The sequence below is a fragment of the Garra rufa genome, chromosome 17 (assembly GCF_049309525.1).
Source record: "Garra rufa chromosome 17, GarRuf1.0, whole genome shotgun sequence".
Lineage (NCBI taxonomy): Eukaryota > Metazoa > Chordata > Actinopteri > Cypriniformes > Cyprinidae > Garra > Garra rufa.
The window spans coordinates 1,829,310-1,854,983 of record NC_133377.1 but is presented as its reverse complement, the minus strand read 5'-3'; the positions used below and the strand labels follow the sequence as shown (position 1 = coordinate 1,854,983).

General features: G+C 36.9%; 1 protein-coding gene across 1 annotated transcript in view; it reads right to left on the bottom strand.

The window, feature by feature from the left end:
* csmd2 (CUB and Sushi multiple domains 2) overlaps positions 1-25,674 on the bottom strand; it is a 425,673-nt gene that overhangs the window by 23,527 nt on the left and 376,472 nt on the right. The window contains exons 50-59 of the mRNA XM_073822409.1: positions 23,002-23,190; positions 18,523-18,669; positions 13,558-13,746; positions 11,246-11,431; positions 10,748-10,942; positions 9,269-9,442; positions 8,997-9,170; positions 8,724-8,897; positions 2,401-2,589; positions 2,089-2,262 (exon numbers count right to left, since the gene is read on the bottom strand). Of these exons, the coding sequence (XP_073678510.1) occupies positions 2,089-2,262; positions 2,401-2,589; positions 8,724-8,897; positions 8,997-9,170; positions 9,269-9,442; positions 10,748-10,942; positions 11,246-11,431; positions 13,558-13,746; positions 18,523-18,669; positions 23,002-23,190 (1,791 nt within the window). The remainder of the gene's footprint in view (positions 1-2,088; positions 2,263-2,400; positions 2,590-8,723; positions 8,898-8,996; positions 9,171-9,268; positions 9,443-10,747; positions 10,943-11,245; positions 11,432-13,557; positions 13,747-18,522; positions 18,670-23,001; positions 23,191-25,674) is intronic.

Below are 25,674 nucleotides of genomic sequence, written 5' to 3'. Positions count from 1 at the left end.
TTCCCCGCTCATAATGCCGACGTGCGCGCTCCGTGGTGTTCTTCGACAAATCCTCTTATTTCGATCCACTGATGCATTTACAAATGATCTTTCTATTCCCTATATATCCTCTGGTAATGCTCAACAAACAATCACTAATTCGAAATGAACGGTGAGTCTTTTAGTGAAGGGCGAAGTAAATATTAAAGAATTACTACTATTTATATACCACACAGCATCTTCAGAAACTCACACTGACAGGCCAGTTATTAACCACAAGATGTCCCACAAAAAAAGCCTAATGCACTTTTTGACAGCTGACAGAAAGAAACTGCAATCTTTTGAGAAATACGAATGTTATGAATTGTGACATTAACCTGTCAGTGGTTTTACTGCCAGGGATGAAGCTCTTCTGGCATATCTGAGGGCTGCAATGGACTGATGTGTTTATAGCGGAGCAGGGCAGCTCATTACCTGGCAGGCATGTGGGAGTCTGTGTCGCCAAGCCCAATATGAGAAGATTAAACCAGTTTATGAGGGGACACACTCTTTTGCCCTTCTGGACGCTGCCTAGGTGGCAATATTGTATTACCACCCACTGATCTGGGATGTAATCCTGAAGCCATTGATTCATCATCTCGCTTACGAGACCTCAGAGATGCTGCTATGTCGAATTTGAAAAATTGAGCCCATGCCCCAATATATACACACACACACACACACACACACACACACACACACACACACACACACACACACACACACACACACACACATACACACTATATGGACAAAAGTAATTTTAATGATTGAATTTGGTATTCAGGTGTTTCAATCAGACCCATTGCACTTTTTATGATGGAATGGATGTAGTTTAGCCAGAGCATTTTTAAAATATAACTCCAATTGTATTCGTCTGAAAGGAGAAAGCCATATACACCTAGGATATCTTGAGGGTGAGTAAATCATATGGTAATTTTAATTTTTGGGTGAACTGTCTGTTTAATGCTTCAGCATACCAGAACATTTTAGACAATGCCATGATTCTAACATTGTGGGAACAGTTAGGAAAGGCCTTTTTTTCTATTCCAGCATGACTATGCCCCAGTGCACAAAGCAGGGTCCATAAAGACATGCTTGGATGAGTTTGGTGTGGAAGAATATGACTGGCCCGCACAGAGCATTGACCTTAACCCCATCAAACACCTTTGGGATGTACTGAAATGGAGACTGCAAGCCAGGACTTCTTGTCCAACATCAGTGCCTGACCTTACAAACGCTCTACTGGCAAAAATTCCCCCAGATATACTCTTGTATCTTGTGGAGAGCCAAATTTTGGTAAATGGAAGCTGCTTCAAAGCTGCCCCCAACATATAAATGTCTATGTATTTAGAGTGTGATGTTATTAAAGTGCATATTTATGTAATGGTCAGGTGTCCCAATAAGGAATAATGAAAAATAACTAAACAAATAAATAAAAAGATACATTTATTTAGATGTATTAATATATTAAATGCACGTTTAATGATTTATGAAGTTTGCAAAAATATTCCCCTTATTTTTCACAAGTCTGTTTTATATCTACAAAAACATAGGAGGGTTAATTAAATACAAGAAAAATAAGAAAATAAAAATAAGATCATAAAACTGTTTTATTAGCACTTTGATTTAGTACTGCCCTGAAGACATGGCATAACGTACTTCAAGACAACATATTTAACTCAATTAACATCAATTATCCTGTTCTTAATATTGCTGGCTGTTTAAAGATCAGTAACCTTTGTTATAGTTGCGTATAAGTCCTTGCTTTGTCCTGAGCTGCAAAGCCAGATCTCAAAACAATATAGCCAACAGTGAGGCAGAACTCAAATGTGCAAAGCCTGCTGGGAAACCAAAGAATCTGCAGCATCTGAGGGTTTTTTGGCAGCTCAGGACAAAATAGGGAGTCAAGCGCAAAGGACATTTTGAAATTAAAGTAGATCGTTTAATTTGTGTATGTATAAGAATATTACAATGAAATATATTTCTAAATGTTTTTTTTTAAGCATTAAATAAAAATAACGCTAAAAATGAGATGAGCATGTTGAATAGGGAAGAGATTTGAAGTACCAGAGCAATGTGGCAGAGAGCCGCTCCACTGGCCATCCAGCTGGCACATGCGGGTGGTATTGCCCACAATGCTGCGCTGGCCGATGCAGCTGAAGCGGATAACGGAGCCCACTGTGCGTCTGTCCCCAGAGATCTGTGCATACGGAGGCATGCTGGGACGATCACACAGAACCACTGCGGCAGAGAGGGAAAAAAAGGGCAAATCTTAACCACAGTGCATAATGTCAGATCACATGTACTGTATACACAATTCTGAGTAAAGTAGGTTATGAAATTATTTGAGTAATGGTTTATCAGGCTAAGATGACTTACAGAGGCACTTGGGTAGGGAGCGGTCCCATGTGCCGTCTCCTTGACAGCTCAGAATGCTGGTGCCCAGCAGGTAGTATCCAGGGTTACAGCTGTAAGAAACTGTGGTCTGGAAACTGTAACGATGAGGCCCGCTGGGCAGGACCTGTCTGACACCATTTTCAACATGTCCTGGATCAGTGCAGTTCACAACTGAGACGCAGATGGAGAGAAAGCGAGAAGGAAAGACAGACAGAAAGAAGGTTTTGAGAAGTACACTGCAATTCAAAAGTTTGGGGTCAGGATTATTATTTACAGTATTATTTTGTTTTGGATGGAGTTAATACTTTTATTACGCAAGGGTGCATTAAATAGATCAATAGTGACAGAAAATACATGAATACTGTTTATTTTCTTTGCCGTTCAAAAGATTGGGATCAGTAAGATTTTTTTTAAAGAAGGCTTTTCTACTCATCAAAGCTGTGTTAATTAGATTAAAAATACAGAAAAAAATTGTATTAATGTGAAATATTATTGCAATTTAAAATATTGGTTTCTATTTTAATATATTTTAAAATAGAATTTATTTTTATGAAGCAAAGCTGAATTTTCAGCATCATTACTCCAGTCTTCAGTGTCACATGATCCTTCAGACATCATTCAAAATTTTAGTATGCTGACTTATTATCAATGTTGAAAACAGTGCTGCTTAATATTTTTTGGAACCTGTGATACTTTTTCAGGATTCTTTGATGAATAAAATATTAAAAAGAGCAGCATTCATTTGAAAAAGAAAAAAAAATAAATATATATATATATATTTTGTTACAATATACAGAACCATTCTGTAGTTTGGGGTCAGTAAATTTGAAATAAATTAATACATTTATTCAGAAAGGATGTTAAATTGATAAAGTGATAGTAAAGACTTATTATTAAAAAAAAGTTTTCTATAATAAAGTAAACTTCTGATAGATTAATGCATTCCAACATAGCTTAACTTTGATTTTAAAAAAAAGAATCGATGCTCCATGCAAAATATGCTGGCAGTGTTCCAGACTAAAGTGACTTTAAAACAAAATAAAAAGAATAAAAGCTGTTCTTTTTAACTTTTTGTTCATAAAAAATCCTGAAAAACGTACCACAGGTTCCAGAATCATTCAGCAACACAACTGTTTCCAACATTAATAATAAATCAGCATATTCGACGATTTCTGAAGGATCATTTGACACTGAAGTCTGGAGTGATGGAGTAATAAAAATTCAGCTTTGCATCACAGAAATAAATTATATTTAAATGACATTAAAGCATGTTAAAATAGAAAGCTGTTATTTTAATATTGATATTAATAAAATTTATATTTTTTGTATTTTATTGTACAAATAACTGGAATTTTGAGCATAATCAAGACTTTTTTAAAAAGCACTAAAAATCTTACTGATCCCAAAAATGTATCACAAAAATATTAAGCACACAAATGTTTTTTAACATGAACGAGAAATACATTTTTTTTTAAATCACCAATTCAGTATATTAGAATGATTTCTAACGGATCATGTGACGCTGACGACTTGAGTAACGACATTACAGAAATTAATTACATTTTAAAACATTAAACAGAAGCAGCTAGTTTAAACAAATAATATGTTACAATATACCTGTTGTATTTTTGATCAAATAAATGCAGCCTTGGTGAGTACAAGATACTTTTTTTCAAAAATATTAAAAAAAAAAAAAAATCTTACTAGCCCTCTTTTTTTGGCATATTTTTTAATTTCAAGGGACTTTTGTGAACATTTTTATCTTGGTAACAGTAGTTCATCAAATGATGATCACATGATGGAAAAAAGTGTTATAAATAGGCATACATATAGGGGAGAGCGGGGCACAACCTAACACTTTTTGAATTTCGCGGTTTATGTAAATCCACGTGGGGTTCAGAGTACAATTTTTTATCCACGTTATTTTCACACTTGTCTAGTACAAATATATCGCTTTGTTTCATATTTACAGTGTATACGTTTTTCGTTATTTGCTTCAAAAGAAAGGAAGTGAAACGTGACAACATGCCCCGTAGTTGGGGTACATTGTAACATCTGAGGGGCACGTTGTAACACGACCATATGACAGCTTAAAATGTTATCTGATCGAATGAAAAAAATATACACAACAAACTAAAATATTTTGTCAGTAAAATACATGTGTTAACTTTTTCAAATGAAGTAATGACGTTTTTAAAAAAAATAAAAAATAATCGAATTTTGGAATTTGAAAATGAATACATCGCAACAATGCTTTGAACGGCTTTGATCGCAACACACAGCTGTACAGTAGTTCAAAACAATGTGGACAGATAGATGAAACACATTTAGACATTCAGAAGAACACTCCACTCCTCCACACACAGCTCTCATAGAACACCACACACATAAACCAGCCAAAATGCTTTACATTACTTGAAATAATAACTTCTGAACATTAAACATTGATTGTCAGCCTTTATTCACCTGTTTCTTGAGGTCTCTTATCAAAATCCTTAGAAGTAAATCGTGTAAACTGCACCGCTAATGTCACAGAATAGCAGAGTTTAATAACAGCGGGGAATATTGTAACACAGTGTTACATCGTTCCCCATCTGCGTGACTGGAGTTTAAAACAGGTTACTGTCTTCTGCTGGTTTGCGAAGCATTAATAAACCATCTAAACTGATAAATAACAAATTGGAGATTAAAATAATAGCAGATTTGTCTAATTTTAAATGAATATTAAAAACTGAAATGAAAAGTTTACTTCAGCCAGAAATGTACTTTTACTATGGTAAAATAAATATTCAGCGATATCTTCAAAAGGCTTTTGAATTCTGGCGCTCTTTTTTTCTCTGCATAGTGTTGCTATGGCAACTAGTAAACACCGTAAATTTGGTTATGCTAGCACGTGTGGAAATATTTAAACCACGCGTGTTACAATTAACCCCGCGTTAGGTTGTGCCCCGCTCTCCCCTACATATTTCCTGTTCAATCCCAGTACACTCTTAAAAAAATAAAGGTGCTTCACGATGCCATAGTAGAACCTTTTTGTCTAAATTTGTCCATAAAGAACCTCCTGAAGAAACTTTCTGTTTCACAAAAGGTTCGTTGTGGCGAAAAAAGGGTTCTTCAGATTATAAAAAGGTAAGAAAGAGATGGTTCTTTCAAATAACCTTTGACTGAATGGTTCTTTGTGAAACCAAAAATGGTTCTTCTATGGCATCGCTGTGAAGAACCTTTTGAAGCCCCTTTATTTTTAAGAGTGTAGTCCGCTGCATCCTCCCAACAAGCCAATCTAAATGCAAGTGTGGCATCTAACTAACATTTAGCACTCAGTTTTAGCCTTGTTTGTGATATTACTTGATTGGCGCAACTTCTTTAGTGAACTGCGTGAAAAAGATCTGCCGCCAGTGGGCACAGTTCATCTGTCCTGATATCCAACCAAACATTTTTCACCACACAAAATGACACATTTACAAAGAAGATTAAAGGCTTCTAGAAGAAACTTCTGTAAATATTTGAAAGCACATAAACACAAACAGTTGCTTCATTAGCGGCTGGCGTACGGTCTGGCTGAGGACATGAACTGGGCTTAGAGAGAGGAGAGATGAAGACATAGCGGTGGTGTGTTCATTATGAGCCAAAAATGGGCAAAACAGAATGACGGAGAACCTAAACCAAAAACCAGCAGCAATATGTTTTCATTCACACACTGAGAGTAAACAAAACATACATCAAAGTGCAAGTGCAATTGAGCAGGCCAATGCAATAAGATGGGCCATCATGTTAAACTATGTTTTGTTCTTTGAGCTCTCCAACTGATTTCAGCAAATTTAGCTGAACACACTTCTGGCGACATTTTATGTGCAATTATGGGGAAACAGTGAAGCCAAATGAAGAAGACAGGCTTCCTTATTTGACTCCAGAGTGGCCCCTCTGCTGTTTCAGCCCAGCAACGTTCCCTTAAAATCTCTACGTTAGGGGCAGCTTGTCAACGGAATTAGACTTTCCAGGGTAGTAATGCATGCTAATGCCTTTAATAGCTCTTAGCAGAGCCAGCCAAAGCCATTTTCTATGATGCAACCATTTATAACCTGACTATACCAGCTTGATTTTTAACTAAAATGTTAATGGTTAAGTTAGAAATAAATACACAAATAAAATCAATCGAAAGAAAAAGAAGAAAAGGAGCACAGAAAAACCATCTGTTTATTTGTGCTTGGCTGTAATACGATATTAAAACTGATGCTACTGCTGGCCAGTGGCAATTTTTGAGTAGAGGTGGTTCAATTATGTGCAGATATGAGTCTAACCAACTTATCTGTGTGGTTTAGCAGGCCATTTTGGAGATAGAAGTGGCTCACTCAGGCACAAATTGGTCCTGATTAGCAGGGCTGTGCAGAGGCCTACTAAATTATTGATGCAGCTCCGAGCTCATAGCATTTTTTACCCGCTCCTTTTGTGCCATTAAACGGCCGTCTTCCCACGCTCACTGCTAATGACGGACCATGATGGAGAGGAAACCGTGACTTATATGATCAGACCACTTCAACTTCCGTAGTCAGAAAACACACATTTATAATCTAAAGAGAGGGATGGCTTGAGGGGATGGATGATGCAACTTCAATGATTCAAATTAAGGTAATTCAGATCAATCAGAGTGATGCCATGCATTCATAACTTGTGTAATTGTTTCACGGTTTCCGGAAAAATATTAAGCACTACTGTTTTCAAACATTGATGATGAGAAATGCTTCTTAAGCTCCAAGTCAGCATATTAGAATGATTTATGAAGGATCATGAAATTTAGCTTTGCCATCACAGGAATAAATTACATTTTTAGCAGTAGTGCATTTGTGGCCTTTATTTGTGCGCAAAAGAAACAAAGATAAAGACTTTATTCAACAATTTCTTCTGGGTTCTATACACGCATACACTTCCGCTTACAAGTTTGGGATCTGTACGAGTTGTAATGTTTATTAAAGTCTCTTATGCTCATCAAGGCATTTATTTGATCAAAAATACAGAAAAAAACAGTAATATTGCAAAATGTGATTACTGTACAATATGAAGTAATGTTTGTTTATATATACTTTAAAATATAATTTATTCCTGTGATGCAAAGCTGAATTTTCATCAGCTGATACTCCAGTCTGAAGTGTCACATGATCCTTCAGAAATCATTCTAATATGTTGGAAACAGTTGTGCTGCCAATTTTTTTTTTTTTTTTGAACCTGTGATTCTTTTTTTCAGAATTCTTTGATGAATAACAAGTTAAAAAGAACAGCATTTGTTCAAAATATAAATATTTTCTAACAATGTAAATCTATGCTATCACTTTTTATTAATTGAACGCATCCTTGGTTAATAAAAGTGTTAAAAATAAAAAATATTCAAGTATTAAAAGTAAAAAAAAAAAAAAAAAAAAAAAAAAATATATATATATATATTCTGACCTCAAACTTTTGAACAGTAGTGTATATTGTTAGAAATCCTTTCTATTTTGAATAAGTGCTGTTCTTTTTAACCTTTTTTGATCAAAGAATCCTGAAAAAGAGTATCACAGGTTCAAAAAAAAAAATTAAACAGCACAATGGTTTAAAACATTAATAATAAATCAGCATGTTAGAATGATTTCTGAAGGATCATGTGACACTGAAGACTGAAGTAAAGATGCTGAAAATGTAACTTTGTATCACATGAATAAATTACATTTTAAAATGTATTCACATAGAAAACTGTTATTTTAAGTTGAAATAATATTTCACATTACAGTTTTTTCAGTAGTTTCGAAATCTACTTTAAAAACGTATCGATCCCAAACTTTTGAGCAGCAGTGTATGTTGTTGAAGACTGACATGGAAGAGAAAAACTGTTGCATACAAAAAGTATTCTCGTAGCTTCACAACAACACGGTTGAACAACTGATGTTACATGGACTATTTTAACAATGTCCTTACTACCTTTCTGGGTCTTGAACGTGATAACTGCACTGCTGTCTATGCACGGTCAGAAAGCTCTCAGATTTCACCAAAAAATTCTTAATTTGTATTCCGAAGATGAATGAAGGTCTTACAGGTTTAGAACAATATGAGGGTGAGTAATTAATGACATATTTTCATTTAACTTTTTAGGTGAACTATCCCTTTAAGAACTATTAGAACACAACTCTCGTTCTACATCATGCTGAGCTATAGAGCAGAGTGAATAGAGCAGTCAAGTTATTTTAATGTAACAGCACTATTCACACTTCCTTGTCAAGTAAAAAAAAAAACCGCACACAACGGTTTGACGCTGATGATGAAGACACAGGACTTACTTTTACACTTGGGCAGAGAGTTGCTCCATTGACCATTGGGCTGACAGTGAGACTTGATTGCACCCTGCAGAACATAACCAGGGTTGCAGGCGAAACGCACAATGTCGTTTAGGTTAAACTGCGTTCCCTGAGTCACACCATTAGCAGGGGTGCCTGGATGTCCACAGGTGATGGCTGTAGAACATCAAAGCGACATATTAATATCCATTTACATGATTATTTTATTTCTCCGAGGCATACAACTGTCAAAAGATGTCAAATCAAATTACTTACGGACACAGACGGGAGTCTTTCCGGACCAGCGGTGGTCCTGCTCACAGATGCGAACGGACACGCCGATGAGTCGGAACCCAGGATTACACTGGTAAACGACACTGCCTCTGTAATTGTAATTCTCACCGATGATCTGGCCGTTCACAATAGGCTCTGGTGTGCCACAGTGTCCAGCTGTTGAAGAAAAACATTGTAAATGCTCATTTGGAACACATTAGGTACATTTTCTCTAATTACAGATGAAGTCTCATTAGGGGAGTGAAGGCACTCACCAAGACATTGGACCTCAGCTCCACTCCACAGGCCATTGGACATGCACTCTCTCACTCTGGAGCCCACCAGAGTATAACCAGTGTTACAGGAAAAAATAGCAGTCGCTCCGTACACGGTTAGTGTTCCTATTTTATTCCCATTCGGAGGGGTTCCAAGGTCACCACAGGAAATGACTAGGGAAATTCAGATGAAGAATGTATTAGTATTTTATTTTTGGAATTCTGAATACATGACATGTACGGAAATGACTTTTCTTCTAGCTTTACTTGGTATGATAATTGACTTTTGTAAATGAAATAATCACATACCATAGTGCCTGGCGAAAGTATTCATACCCCATCATTTTTTTCATGTTTTATGTTTCAGCCTTGTTAAGCTGCTTTAAATTACTTTTTTTCCCCACACTACTCTCCATACACCATAATGACAAAGCAAAGAACAGATTTGTGAAAACTTATTTATTAAAATGTATTAAAAATAAAACACTGAAATAAGTACATTGCATAAGTAATCATACTCTTATCTCAGTACTTACTTGAAGCACCTTCACAGCCTCAAGTATTTTCGAGTATGATGCAACAAGTTTTGCACATTTGCATTTGCCAATTATCTGCTATTTTTCTCCTCACCTTTTCATCTCTCAAGCTCTCTCAGCTTGGATAGGGGCTGGCAGACATTTTCAGGTTTCTCCATAAATATTTGATTGCGTTCAAGCCAAGGCTATGGCTGGGCCACTCAAGGACATTCTATAAGCCACTCTTGCTGTGTCCTGAGGGTCACTGTCCTGTTGAAAGGTGAAGGTCTGAGGTTCTGAATGCTCTGGACTGGGTTTATGGATATTGGAGGCTACATGCTTCTGTGAACCTTCAACGCAGCTGAATTTTTTTCTGAACTCTTCCCCGGAACTGTACCTTGATGTAAGCCTGTTTCTGAGCTCTACAGGCAGTTATTTTGACCTCAGGGCTTGATTTTTGCTCTGATATGCTTTTTCAGCTGTTAGACCTTTTCTGAGAGGTGTGTGCCTTTCCAAATCAAACCTATTCAAATGAATTTGCCACAGTTTAACTCCATTCGAAATGTAGTAACATTTAAAAGTGATTTGAGTGCTCCTAAGCTAAATTTCAAGTGTCCCAGAAGTATGAATACTTATGCAATACAATCATTTCAGTTTTTTATTTCTAGTAAATTTGCAAATTTACAAACTTGTTTTGTGCTTTGTCATTATGGGTGTATGGAGTGTAGATTCATGTGGGAAAAAATAATTTAAAGCAGTTGAACATAAGGCTGCAACAAAAAAAGGGGTATGAATACTTTCGCAAGGCACTGTATACCAGAGGTTTTCAATGAAAATCCATCCATCCATTTTATAGACCACTTATACTCCATAGGATCACAAGTTTCCAAAAAAAAAAAATAATTTGAAAACACTGGTCTCTAAGCATATGTCTTGATGTCAGTATAATCAATATTGCACTCACTTTCACAGGACGGTCTCGGTTCAGGGTAATCCCAGGTGCCGTTAGCTTGGCAGCGGATGACCCTTTGACCCTTGTAGAAATATCCAGGGTCACAGGTCAGCATCATCATGGCCTCATATTTATTCTGCATGCCATAGATAAGCCTCCACCTCCCATGATCCACTGCGGAGTGGCCGATGTCAGGGCAGGTCACAGCTGGAGGATCAAAGTTAGTAATCAAAATTTGCTCAGTTAAGATCTAAAGCAATATAATTCTTATGTTTGTTTATCTATTCATCCATCCATCCATCCATCTATATCTATCTACCATTAAAGTCAAAAGTTTACATACACCTAACAGAATATGTTAAATGTTAATTATTATAGCAAAATAAGTCTATCTAAATCTATCTACTTTATATTTTATTATTTTGCAAAATTGTTCCATTAATTTCCATGTTTTTTATCTTCTATAAATAAGAAAAAAAAAAAAAATGATTGTTGCACTCATGAACTTACGGACGCAGCGAGGACGTGTTTCCATCGGGCTCCACCTCCCAGACTCTTGACAAAGTGTTGACACAGGCTGAGTGTTGGCCAATCGGAAACCAGGATTACAAGAGAATGCGACTCTAGAGCCGAGAGTAAAGTCCTGGCCGATGACAGTGCCATTCACTGGCGCAATGGGCATCCCACAGGAAACAACTGTGAAAGAGAAAACGATTCTGACCTCGAAAACGGACTCAAGTATTTTCTCACAAAACCCCAAGGACACTGGCTATTTCTTTTCGCCGTCATACTTCAAAGAATACTCAGTGTAAACACACCCAGTGAACACACCACAAGCAGCAATGCGACTGGGCAAACACGAGCTTGCAGTGGTTCTGGGTAGGTAAACAAGAGCAGCTAGAAAGCAACGGGCACAAGCCAAGATGTAGATTACATTTGAACATGGACTAAAGGATACAGAGAACACCAGCATCCTGTACAGCCACCAGAGAGTAAGAGTCCTGAACATAACAGCTACAGTAAATAATATAAAAGATGACGTATCATGAGATTTCTGACTTTTTTCCGTGTTAAAGTTCTATAATCAGGTCCCCAGTGCATCTATCAAACCAGAAAATGTGAAAAAGGACAACCCAAATGGGAAGGGGATCTCATAATATTACTGCCCCTTAACCTGCACGTTTCCATCCATGGCACTGTCATTTTGTTTTTGCAAGCAACAATGGCGTACTAGTTTTAACACCATGGCTAAAGTTTGAGGGAAGCATGATAACTGTTCTGTCTTTGGCTGCACAGACGAGCACAGAACACTATTTAGAGACCCAGCCTCAGAGGAGACAAGAAAGCAGTGGATTTATTGATTTATTTACTGTATGTTACTCTGCTGCCACACTGATCTGATATAAACATGCAATTTCTTTCCCAGCTGCTTACATTCACAGACATAACCGACTGTTTCTTGTAACTCGTGTTTTTAACAAACTTGTGTGTATTTGACGGTTTAAGCGCAATAAGACATGAAAGAAAAGTTTAGTTTAGTACTCACATGCCGTGTGACAGCCGCTTTCAGTGCATGTGCTTCGGATGTGTGAGTTCACAATCATATATCAGAAGTTTAAACTAACAGGCATTTTCAAAATGATTTAAAAAATGATCTGTGAGATATTTTGAGCTGAAACTTTACAGAGACATTCTGGGGACACCTGAGACTTTTATTACATATTGTAAAGAGGGGCATAATAGGTATCTTAAAAAAAAAAACATGCTGTAGAAACAAAAACAAAACACTAAAAGAAAAACAGTAGCATCATTTGATTGCAAATGACACTTGGTTTGCCATTTCATCATAGAATGCAACATTAAACAAACAGACATTTATTAAAATAAACAAACAAATAAATAAGCACATAAATACTTAAATACGCAATAACGTTTTAGTGGGCTGCTTAAGTGTCTAAATACATTTTGGCACCACTGTATGTGTCAACTCAGAACACCAACACCAGGATGACAGTCACTGCTGATTTAAAACTTAGAACAACCATAGATCTGCCTCCTCTCCTCCTCTAATCGTAATTTGTCATTTAGCTATCACTTCTATCCAATGTGATTTACAATACACTTACAGGGACGTTCCCTCTGGATCAACCTGAGGTTAAGTGTCTTTCTCAATGCCACAAAAGAGATGATTTCATAATTTTCAGAGTTCATGACTGGCCCCTCGTTTGTTCGAACCTACAAACTTCTAACGTCCAGTCCTTTATAGTCATCTACAGTCTCAAAAGTCATTATAATGCCTCTTCTTTCAAAAGACTGCCACATAATAGATTTACTATACATGCTACTCAACATTCAATCAATCATGAGTCAACTATGTCCCACTTTCGAATATGAAAAAGGGCGTTCAGTGTGTTGAATAGAGCTCTAAGGCTCTGGGCCTAAGGCATCTCATACCATCCCTGTCAAAAAGAAATTCACCTCTCTCACAGGTGAGGCCTTTGTTAGCCAGAAAGTGGTGATAAAACGCAGCACTTCTGAGACTGCAAAACGGTAGACCCCGTGGAGGCCCCTGCTTTAGTGGATGATAACTACCTCTTTCTGAGGAGACTCTCCCCTCGGACAGCACATTAGCAATAGTCTCGCAGCTATGGCTCCTGGCTAACCCATTTATTGTGATGAGCAATTTGACAGATGCAGCCAAGCCCTAAACATTGATTGAATACGGAATTAGCCACGCCGGCGCCGGGCTTTCGCGGAGAGAGAGGCGGATAATCGCCTCCAGACTTTGTCCAAGGTATTTCAGACAAGATTTTCAGACTCACCTTGGCACAGCGGCACTGGAGCGTTCCATTGGTAGATGCCCTGAGGGGTGCGGGTGCAGGTGGCGGTGGTCTGGCCAATCAGGTTGAAGCCCCGGTCGCAGCTGAAGCGCAAGGTACTGCCAAGCTTCGTGCCTGTTTGGCTATGTACCGAGCCGTTCACGGGAGGGTCCGGGGTACTGCAGTACGCCGCTGTAGCACATACAAATGTAAACACAGCCAGAAGTCAAAAACACATCAGTCTGTGAAATCTGCTGCTTATTGCTTTTCGATTCTTCCTTCTGGAAATAGCGGATATTAATGCAGCCGGGAGCCGAGGACTGATTAAAAAGATGCACTGTATTGAATCGCATTAACTTGTGGAAGGTCATAAATGATGGATATGTAACAAAAAAATCTATCACTTTGTCTGCAATTTGTTAGTCTGTAAACTGTAAACGAGAGTCATTATACAAAGTTATGCTGTTTGGCATATGCAATCCAGGCCAATTTCTCTCCTGTGGCACATGAGGCGACTGAGATCAGATCTTAGCAGGCTGTTCTCCTTGCAGACCAAACAAGAAAAAGAATGACGGTAATGATACCAGCATAATATAAAAGGAGGTATGGAGGAAATTAGGAGGAAATGGGGCAGGAATGCAATTTGTCGCATTATTAATCGCTATGACCGCATTACAGGCCTATCTGTTTCACAGGTTCGCATGTTCATATAATCCTTCAGCGGTACAGGTAAACAGGTTTGGCTTGCTGCCCGTAATGCAGGGGCTCGAGGAAGTTGCCCCCTGGACTGGTTAATTAATGTAAGTTAATTAGTGTAAGATTAGTGGAGGTTTTCAGGAAAAGACGTCATGGGAGTGAGGCAGACTGCTAAAAAGCGTTTTCTTAACCTGTATTTTTTGTTCTCAAACAAAAAAGAAGAAAAGTTAACTTGAGAAAGCTAACCGCCCAGGAAATTAATTTGATACATATTCAAGATACACTATATATAAAGGATAAGAAAAATACTGATTAAGAAAACGATTTTCTGCAGTGTAAGCAGCCGCTTATGTATATACCCTTGTGTTGGATTAGATGAACAAGCTCTTAGCGAACTTCCATTTAAATTCCATTAAAACAAGTCTAATTTCAGGCCAACACAATGTCTAGGCAATGATAATTTCCTTTAGGAGAATGAGGGACCACTCACACAGGGCACATTCTGGCATTGAAAACAGCTAGATGGCAATAAGAGGCAATAAAACGGAATAGAACAAAGGGGTCTTGAGACGTGTTTTTCAAAGCTGAACAGCTGTTAACTATAGCTACATTAAAGTCATATTAAAAACACTGTGCTGATGGCACGGGACTACGCAATAGTCAAAGATGCCCGTCTGAAACGTACATGGATCAACAATTAAAAAAGGACGGCAATGTGCCCCATGTTAACAGGCCATAAAGATTTATGAGTTTCTTTTTCATTAAAGTAAGTTGTGGTTTTCAGCCTGTGGTGTGGTGGTCGTTTATATGCTTTTAGCATTTCTAAAAGTGAACAAATATCATGCTACCTGAATTTATTTGATTAAAAAATAATTTATTTCTGTTTTAAGAAATATTAAAGGGGACCTATTATATAAACATTACTTTTATAAGGTGTTTGAACACAGTTGTGTGGCCGCAGTGTGTGAAAACAACCAGCCTATAATGGTAGAAATCCACTCACTCAGTTTTTTTATAATCCCAATAAATCATAAACAGTCTCTCTTAACATGCAATTACAGATTTCTCCCTACGATGATGTCATTGTAGAAAAAAGTCTTGCCCATCTGTGACGACCTTCCTATTAGCCCTATTAGCATAAACACAGCCCTGAGTGAGAAGCAGCAGTCTGCCATTACTGTTTTCTTGCTGTAGCTGCTGTAGATATACAAAGTCAGCGCCAAAGAGGCATTACAAGCATTGTGTTTTGAGATGTACCAACTAAACACGGGAGTCTCCATAGACTCCCCCTCCATCTGAGCTGATGAGAACACTGTGGTTAAATTTTATTTTTGAAGTAAATGTCGCGGGAAAAATTGCCACAAACATCAGCTCCAGACAAAGTAAGCGTCACGCATTTTGTTTTCCAAATTGCCTTTCTGAAAGAGCTTCTTGGCACTCCGTAAGGCTAATGTTCAGGGTTGCCAGGTGTTCACAAAACCCGCCCAATTGCTGCACAAAATTAGCCCAATTGTGTTTCGAGGGGTCCTCTGTCAAAAATTGCTTTCTGGGGGGATACAATATTTTTGGTAGGGTTCCCCTGGTAAAGTTTACATTCCAAGGGCTAAATATAAATAGCGGCAACCCAATTCCATGGAAAAACCACAGACTTGGCGACACCACTAATGTTGCTAAAACTACTATTGTCTCTGCCTGTTTTCACTAATAATGCCTTCACATGCAACTAGAATGATCGCAAATAGAAATGCGGTAGTTAAAAATTGCATATGAACGCAATGTGAAGTCGAGCACTTGAATCTGTTGAGCTCATAATCACAAGTGGGACTTAAAGTTTGTGATAGCATGCGATGGCAAAATGAGATTTTCCGTTTGCCGGAGAATAAGCTCTTGAAGCCCCGCCCTCTTATGAAAAGGGGACTGGGAGCACCAGCTCATTTGCATTTAAAGGGACAAACACAAAAACTGCATGTTTTGGATCATACCCTAAAAGAGGCAATTTTAACAAGCTATAAAAAAAAATGTTAATTGAGCTAGAACTTCATCTACACACATCAGAGACATATTTTACATCTCGTAAAAAGGGGCATAATAGATCGCCTTTATGGTTCATGTCTATGATATAAACTAAAACCTAAAAGAAACCTGCACTTTATGGAAATTCAAAATGTTAAAATGTTAAAACGAAAAATTTAAAAGCTAACCTATTGTAGGACAAAGAAAAATAAATAAATAAAGATAACAGTAATGGAAGGGCAGCCCTCAAGTTTTACAAGGCAGAAATCTTTCCAATGATCAAACCACTGAGACATAAAATGCTTCCAGCCTCTCGTCCATTAGCCCTGATAGGAGATTATAGATAATGGACAAATTTGAAAGTTTACACATCACATACCTGTAGTAAAACTTTGAATGAAACCTGCACTAATGGTTTAAATGGCTTAGAGTGTGGTTTTAGAGCAGTTTTGTTTTGTATGTCATACCACTCATGTGATAAAGCAGGTGCTGCCCTCCAAATGGCTAAAAAGGCTGCTATCGATTGTTGGCCACAAAGGTCTAGCTGTAAGAGAAGCCTCAGTAGAAGTTTAGCCTTCCCACTCAACTACTTTGTGAAACCTGCATCAACCAGACTATGACTATGACCTAAGAGTCTCAGCTTTGCATTTAATAAAGTTATGATACAAACAATCTCTCATGCTCCTTGGCCCTTTTTAAATTACAAAACTAACACTGTCAATCTCCAACCTTTAACCAGCCCTATTTATTCTTTTTCCAAAGAAATGCCTTTAAACTTCTCAAAGCCAGTAATTTAGCAAAGCTCACACAAGTGATGGTAGAAAGAAAAGGTCAAGCAGCAAAAAACAAAAACAAACGAGAGAGGGAGGAGGAGTAAAACAACCCGCTACAGTTGATGAAGTAACAGCCTGTGGAGATAAAAGATGGATTGAGAAAGAAAACGGTACAAAGCTTTGAATCTGTCCCACCATCTGTTTTTGTCCCACCAAGGTATCGCTACAGAAGGGAAACCATATTGAGGAAGGAAACCTAGGTGTGCTGCCGCAGCCAACCCAGACTGTCACCGAGCCCTATATCAAAAATCCATCATGCGAGGAGGGAGCGGAAAAAGCAAAACAAGCTGATGCTGAGAGAAAGGACCCTGATGAGCCAGACAAAGAGGTGATTAGTCATTCTTCTGAAACGCTAATGATTAGGAGCATACGGAAACTTTTTAAATATTTACGGGGTAATAACTCATTTAGAATTACGCCATTGCTCATGAAACGGCGCAATCAGGTCTTGATAGCTTGTGGCAGCCTTTCCTGCGTAATTCTGTTTTTGCAGTGGGGATTCATAATTGGTCGTTTTGCAAAAGTGTATATTTAACTGTAAATTGCCATAAACATTTAGGCAGTCGAGGAGTCATTTGATTTGTTAGATATAGTCATTTGCAAGCCAAACCGATAACTCATCGGGCATGGGTCTTTCTGGCTGACTCATTAAAAGAATCGGCTCATAAGAGTCATTTGTTCATGACTCAAACTACAGTAGTTATACTGTATGTTTGTCTTGGCTAATTTCAAACAGCAAACTCACAGCTTGTGGAAAATACAGGTGAATTAAAAAAAAAAATAGAATGTCATGGAAAAGATCATTTATTTCAGTAATTCAACTCAAATTGTAAAACTTGTGTATTAAAAAAAAAAATCAATGCACACAGACTCAAGTAGTTTAAGTCTTTGGTTCTTTTAATTGTGATGATTTGGCTCACATTTAACAAAAACCCACCAATTTCGCTATCTCAACAAATTAGAACATGCCAATCAGCTAACCAACTCAAAACACCTCGAAAGGTTTCCTGAGCCTTCATAATGGTCTCTCAGTTTGGTTCATTAGGCTACACAATCATGGGGAAGACTGCTGATCTGACAGTTGTCCAGAAGACAATCATTGACACCCTTCACAAGGAGGGTAAGCCACAAACATCCATTGCCAAAGAAGCTGGCTGTTCACAGAGTGCTGTATCCAAGCATGTTAACAGAAAGTTGAGTGGAGGGAAAAGTGTGGAAGAAAAAGATGCACAACCAACCAAGAGAACCGCAGCCTTGAGAAGCTTGACAAGCAAAATCGATTCAAGAATTTGGGTGAACTTCACAAGGAATGTGATCAATTGATTCCTTCATTGTGTTTGGAGATAACTCCTAGTCTACAAGAGACAGTAGCTTGAGGAAATCCAAATACAACCTGTGTGTTTTGATGATGTGTTTGAATGCTCACCTGAATAGCGGATTCGAAAGCCCTTGTGGCTGGAGGTGTGATCGAAAGACCAGTGCAGGTAAACCTTGTTCGCAGTGCTAGTAATACTGAAGGGAGATGAATAGTTCCCGCTCAGAGAAATGAGCAGTGGACTCTGTCTTGATGGACCTGCAGGATAAACCAAAGCATAAAGTTATCGCCTGTGGTTCAAAAGTATCACACCACACATATGTCTGGAATTTAATTAGTTGTAAATATAAAATGCGATGATTCTTACGAAATAGTCACTGATTTGCTAAAGGCTGGAGTTATATATATGTGACCCTGGATCACAAAACCAGTCGTAAGTAGCACGGGTATATTTTTAGCAATAGCCAACAATACATTGTATGTATTGTTTTTTATTGTATTGATTTTTTTAATGCCAAAAATTATTAGGTTTTTAACTTAAGATCGTGTTCCATTAATGTATTTTATAAATTTCCTACAGTAAATATATCAAAACTTAATTTTTGATTAGTAATATGCATTGCTAAGAACTTAATTTGGACAACCTTAAAGGCGATTTTCTAAATATTTCGTTTTCCCCCCCTTAGATTCCAGATATTTAAATAGTTGTATTTCGGCAAAATATTGTCCTGTCCTATCCTAGCTTATTTATTCAGCTTTCAGATAATGTATAAATGTCAATTTAAAAAAAAAAGACCCTTATGACTGGTTTTGTGATTCAGGGTCACATATAAATGAGATCACCTGCATTTTTTTAGGGTTTTTAAATTTTATTTTAGTTTTTATTTTGAACTTCACACTTTTTGATCACGGAAGAGAAAAAAATCTGCATCTCTCACATCTCTCCCTGTCACTATCAGTAGCCGCATATCTTACGAACTTCAAATTGACATGTTTACCACCAGCAGTGATACCACTGGTGTGTTTCTGATGCGTTTCTGTCACAACATAGCCCTCTCCACCTCTCATGGTTAATGCTGAGTGACAGGGCTCTGTTTATAAACTTCACTGGCGGTACTTTCAGATCAGCTGAACTCTGATTCAGTCCACAGAGGTGTGTGTGCTTGTATTAAAGGCCATTCCAGACGTCATGTTGGAGTCTGGGCCAAGCTGCGGGGAGGTAAAGGGATCTGGTGTGATCTAGCTGGCTTTGGCATGTTGTGAAAAGCAAAGTCTGCTTCATAGCGCAATGGGAGTTGAAAGCATAATCAGCATTGAGCATGCCAGCTCCCCTCAGGAGCGGCTCACACTGCTCCCAGATGACACACAAATACACACCAGCACAGGCACTTTATCAGCCTCAAAAAAAAATGTGTAGCACAATGGGATTCTGTGAGGCCTGGCTGTCATATTCTGCACTCTCAGAAAAAAAGTACACAAACTGTACCTGTTCATGCCAATGTTTATTTTTAAAGGAAATTATTTCAGCTATTATAAAAATAAATAAAATTTTTAGGTAGAAATTAAAACTTTGACTAACCATAAAACCTTCAGAAAACATTTAAATAAAACTATACCCAGTCTTAGCATTCAAAAGTTTGGGGTCTAAATTAATGAACACACATTTAAACATAGTCACTACTAACTGCACAATTTTCATTGCTTATTACATGATATTAAATGTAATCTTCTTTCATTTGCATTTTATTTCATTCATATTTTTTCTAATTACTTTTTTTGTTGCATGACTCAGCTGTGGTCCACTTTAATGATGGCTAAATGTGATGAGTCTCCTTGTGTGTAAGATGACCCTTCTGACCTGTAATCCACTTCCTAATCTCAGTCTAAATGGGATCACTTTGACCTCAGCAAAGCCAGTGACCTAAGACTGGCCCTGAACAGACCTCTGTTGGCTAAAGCAATTTCCTTTGCCTTTTACAAAAGGTTTTCACTGAGTAAAAGCGAAGGTCATCCCTTTTGGCCTCTTTTCAACTGTCTATCTTGCTCAATACAGCAAGGTTGCCTGTGAGGTGTGTGTCAGTAATTGTATTGGAAAGAGAAGAAAAACAGCTTTCCGTGACCAAAAACCATGTCAGAACTAGTTTCTCTATAATTTGTGCTGCTTGATTCAATCTTATCATTAAGTTTGATTACTTTGACAGTAGAAAATACATCAATTATAGTTAATTGTATTATTATTGTTGTCAAAAATAATTGGAATAAGTAATAATAAATTGCTGTCAAAATAAGCAATTAATAGGCCTGGGTTGGTGTTGGCCACCCCACTCAAAACTGTTGCTTCTTTTATTTTTTCTTGACAAGAAGTGTGTTTACTTAGTCACAGAATGTCTTTATGACCACATTAGACAGTAGACTTGTCAGTTGCTCACTTCCAACCAGGCACTAGTCAAACAAGTGCAGGAAAGCTACAGGTGATGAGGAGCTTCAATAAAACAACAGTGAACTGTGGTCAGATGAGATGCTGTCAGGCCATATGTCAGTAAAAACAAATTTATCTGTCCTGTCAGCCGTGATACTGTGCTTGTAGCACACATGCTTCAATTGCACACACAAATGTGGCAGCACACTCTGTAGCTTATATCCTTTCATATAAAAGCACGATTGAAACTCTGAGCATGTCTGTCAGATCCGTGTCACGTTCAGCAGTGGCAGCTCTTAAAGTAATAGCAGTCAAATAACCTCATAACCCAGCCACTGTGATGTCTATTAATTAAAGAACAAAAGAAATAAGAGCAAATCAATAACTTTTGTAGCTTTAAGGATTCATCTATATTTATCTAATTTAGAATTTAGTGTTTGATAGCTTTATTTAGTTTCTGTATATGTGACTCTGGACCACAAAACCTCAAGTAGCGTGAGTATATTTGTAGCAATAGTCAAAAATACATTGTATGGGTTAAAATTATCGATTTTTTTATGCCAAAAATCATTGGGATATTAAGTAAAGATCATGTTCTGTGAGGATATTTTGTAAATTTCCTACCGTAAATATATCAAAATGTAATTTTTGTTTAGTAATATGCATTGCTAAGAACTTCATTTGGACAACTTTAAAAGCGATTTTCTTAGAATCCCCGGATTCCAGATTTTCAAATAGTTGTATCTCGGCCAAATATTGTCCTATCCTAACAAATTATACATCAATGGAAAGCTTATTTATTCAGATCAATCTCAATTTCACATATTTCCTACTTGCTGAAGGGGAAAGGTAAATAATGTTTTTATGTTAAGAATTTAAGTTCACTTAAATTAGAAGTTATTTTAGTCTAATAAATGCTAAAATTGATAGCTTAATGTTGAATGGCTATAGTCAATGCACTGCAAAAAATGCTTTTCTTACTTAGATTTTTTTATCTTGTTTTCAGACAAAATATTTAAAAATTCTTAAATTCTTGTTTTTTCTGAATACCAGAAAATATTGTTTTACTCGTCTAGAAAATCCTTCTTGATTTAAGAATGTTTAGATACTTTGGCTGGAGAAAAGCATTTTTTCAGTGTGGTTAAATATTAGGAAAAAAAGAACAGACATCAGTAATATTAGTATCAGTGATATTTCAGTCATAAAAAATATCTAACAAAAAAAACTGTATATAATATATTAAGATATTATTAACAAATATACTGTCTTTATGTTGTTTCTACATTCATCTGAAAATTGAATATAAAATTATTGCAAAATAAAAGTATATTAAATTGCAATTAATTGCAATTAATTTCAGAAAATGTGTGATTTATTAGATATTTTTTAATCAACTGACAGCACAAATTAAATATTAAATAATTATATAAGAATAATTTTATGCGCACTACTTTTCAGATATTTGGTGACACTTTACAATTAGGTTCATTAGTTAACATTAGTTACCTACTGTACATTAGTTAACATGAACTAAGAATGAACAATAATTCTACATAATTTATTAATCTTAGTTAATGTAATTTTTTTTAGCATTTATCAATGCTATATTAAAATCACAAGTAGTATTTGTTACACATGAACAAACATTGAACGAATGTATTTTATTAACTAATATTAACAAATAGTATAATAAATGTATTGTTTATTGTTTATTTATGGTAATTAATACATTAATGTTAAACAAATGACACCTTATAGTGTTATAGATTTTTTATTTAAAAAACAGTACTTTTATTCAGCAAGGATACATAAACTGATCAAAAATGAAAGTAAAGACATGTATAATGTTAGAAAAGATTTCTATACATTTTTTTTTCATCAATGAATCCTGAGGTAAAAATGTATTAAAATAAACTATACTTTCAAACAAACAATCAAAAAACAGGCCCCTTTTTTACTGTAGTCTATAATAATAATAATAATAATAATAATAATAATTGATTTGTTTTTTATTACAACAATATTTTGTTATATTGTTTTACACCATTTTTAAACTGTAGTGCATACTAACATTATACTATATTAGTAGTGGTTATAGCAGTAGTAATATAGTAGCTAAGCATGAATCACAGGAAAATATCCTAAGGAAATACTGTGCTAAATCCACTCACCATCAAAGATCTCCAGCTCGTCAAACTGTCTGCTGGTCTGGAAGTGTTCAATGGTGAAAGTGATGTTGTAACCTGAATCCACCTTCACCACCCAAGAGCAGGACTCAAAGTGTGGCAAGCTGCTGCCCGGTGACTGACTCAGGATTATTCCCGTGGAGGCTGTCAACACCTCATTCATAGGACAGGTAACTGTGAAGAAGACAGACAAGAAGTAGTTCAGCTGAAGACATTACTAAATACGGATTCCAGGAAACGAAAGCATTTTCTTTAGACCATCCACGTTTATACAACAGCAATGGTGGCTGTGACGTAAAACACTAAGATTAGCACTCTCCAAACTCTTAACCATCAAAGCAACCTATTATACTCAATTGCCCAAGGAATGCTTGAAAGGAACCTTCATCAAAAAACAAAAACAAAATGAGAAATCTATAGCTCTATTCAAAACGACGCTTGAACTTCAGATGCAACAGAAAGTGTGCGGCCTATTGATCACCCAAGGCCCAGTGTTTGTGCAAGCATGCATGTACATGCCTTTGGTAAAGACCGAATGCAAGTCGATGATAACACAAAGCACCCCGGGCCAGTCTGTCATGACACTGAGAGGATTGATCACTGTTGTTCACACGGCTGTACAGCTCGGCTCTCATGCCCTCAGTCTGCAGTTTCATCTCTCAGTCATTGATATTCCTCAGAGGCCCGCTGTGACATTTCCCCACACTTTTACCTTGAATTATCAGGCTTTATGCAGTGGGCCGTCTTGGGCGCTTCCCTCAAATCTCAGAAGCCTCTCTGTAGCTGTCGGAATACAAAGCAAGCATCCAAATACAAATCACAACATAAAAGGATAAACCCTCATCTCTGACACAATTCTATTATTTTGTTTCCGCATGACGTGGATGACATGGATGAGAGGCCGCGTATGGCATCACCCGAACCCGGCATCAGACAGGAAGGGATTGTTATTATCAAATATTTATGACACTTACGTTTCGGATATGAAATATGGATTTTCTATTACTTGTCTTGCTAAATAAACACACTGCTGTTTCAGAGCTCTGCTGGTGTGAATACTTCATGACTGAGATTATCACGACGGATGAATTGTTGTGAATTTCTAACCTCACTGCTCACCTCCACTTATCAGAATATTGATGCATACGATGTGCTAACACCTTGTAAATAACAAGGCCCACAGTACACAATTTTGTTGCTATATTTGGCCTTTTTAATTGGCCTTTTAGTCAGTCGTTTAGCAGCTTAATTGACTAACATTTAAGCCCACGGGTCTGCGCGCTGATTAGGATGGACGTTAATCAAAGCAATAATTTCATGCATGCTGTGCACTGTCCGGCTTTACATGTCAAAACCTGAGATAAGTTATTCTTATAATTACATTCAGGTTCACAGACCGGCGAATTGCTTCGGTGACAATGATTAAATTCTAAAAAAGATGCTTTGAGAATTGATACGATGTAAATCACACTTGCGGTTTCTAGTCGAGATTGAGCTTTGCTGCTTTGACACGTTTCCTTTACGAGGGTAAAATATAGAGGCTCTGGGACTGGCTACAGGGCTCGGAGGTGATATAAAATCTGAATGCGGTTTCATTGGAGGACAAACATTATCATGGATGCATATCGATGCCCGTTTGAGCCTATCATCGCTGCATAAAGCCTAATGCGCTCAGGTAAAAAATATGCCACCAATAACCTACATCTGTGCATCCTGCAGCTTGAGCTCACAAATTACATTCTGTAAAGTGCGAGCGTGGGTGTTACGGATCTTTATTTGCTGCCGTATTCAGCGCTTTGAAAGCTGGCTGTTAACCTATAACAAACAAAGATGTACTGTAAAGCAGCGAACTGATAGATATGACAAGTCTTTTGCGAGCACCTTAAATATATAACGGTTATAGGCCCTTGCTTTATTCTTCATATTTACATTGTCAGTATATTCATGTTTAAATCAGTTTATATTGCACAACATAAATGGAAATCTTGGCATCTATGCTGAAGGCTATATTATATATAATATAGATTTGATGGAGAGGTGGGGCAGTATGATGATACAGCAACAATACTGTGTATCAATAAAGAGTTAGTTTTTTTTTTTTTTTGCTGCACTAGAAATTTAACCAGTCTAATGTTTTATGTATTTAAATGTATTGATAACTGAGTGACTTTAAATACCAAATACTATTCTAAACACTAAATATTATATAATTTAATTTTAAATAATAAAACTATTTCTTCATTTTAATAATATCTTTATAAATACAAAAGCTAACCTTATTTATAACAGATTAGTTAATTCATTACCTTTTTTATTTTATTTTTTTTATATTTTTGAAATAAGTCACTTATGTTTGGAAGACTTTATATCTTGCAATCCATTTTTTTTTTTACTCAGAACTGCATGCAATTGCAAGTTAAAGGTTGTATCAGCGATTTCTAGCCTAAAACATAAAGTGTCAATTTCAGCTGACCTTTCTTCACGATCCGCTCGCTGCCTGCCCCATAAATTGTCTGTGAAAAAACCGCGTCTCTCTGGTCAGCCTAGGGTCCGAGATATGCCAAAAAAACAATCGGCACTACCATCCTTTCCACACATAAACAAACATTGTTCCAACCAATCAGCGTCAGGGGTTTGGTGTTGTGGACTTTCCTACGT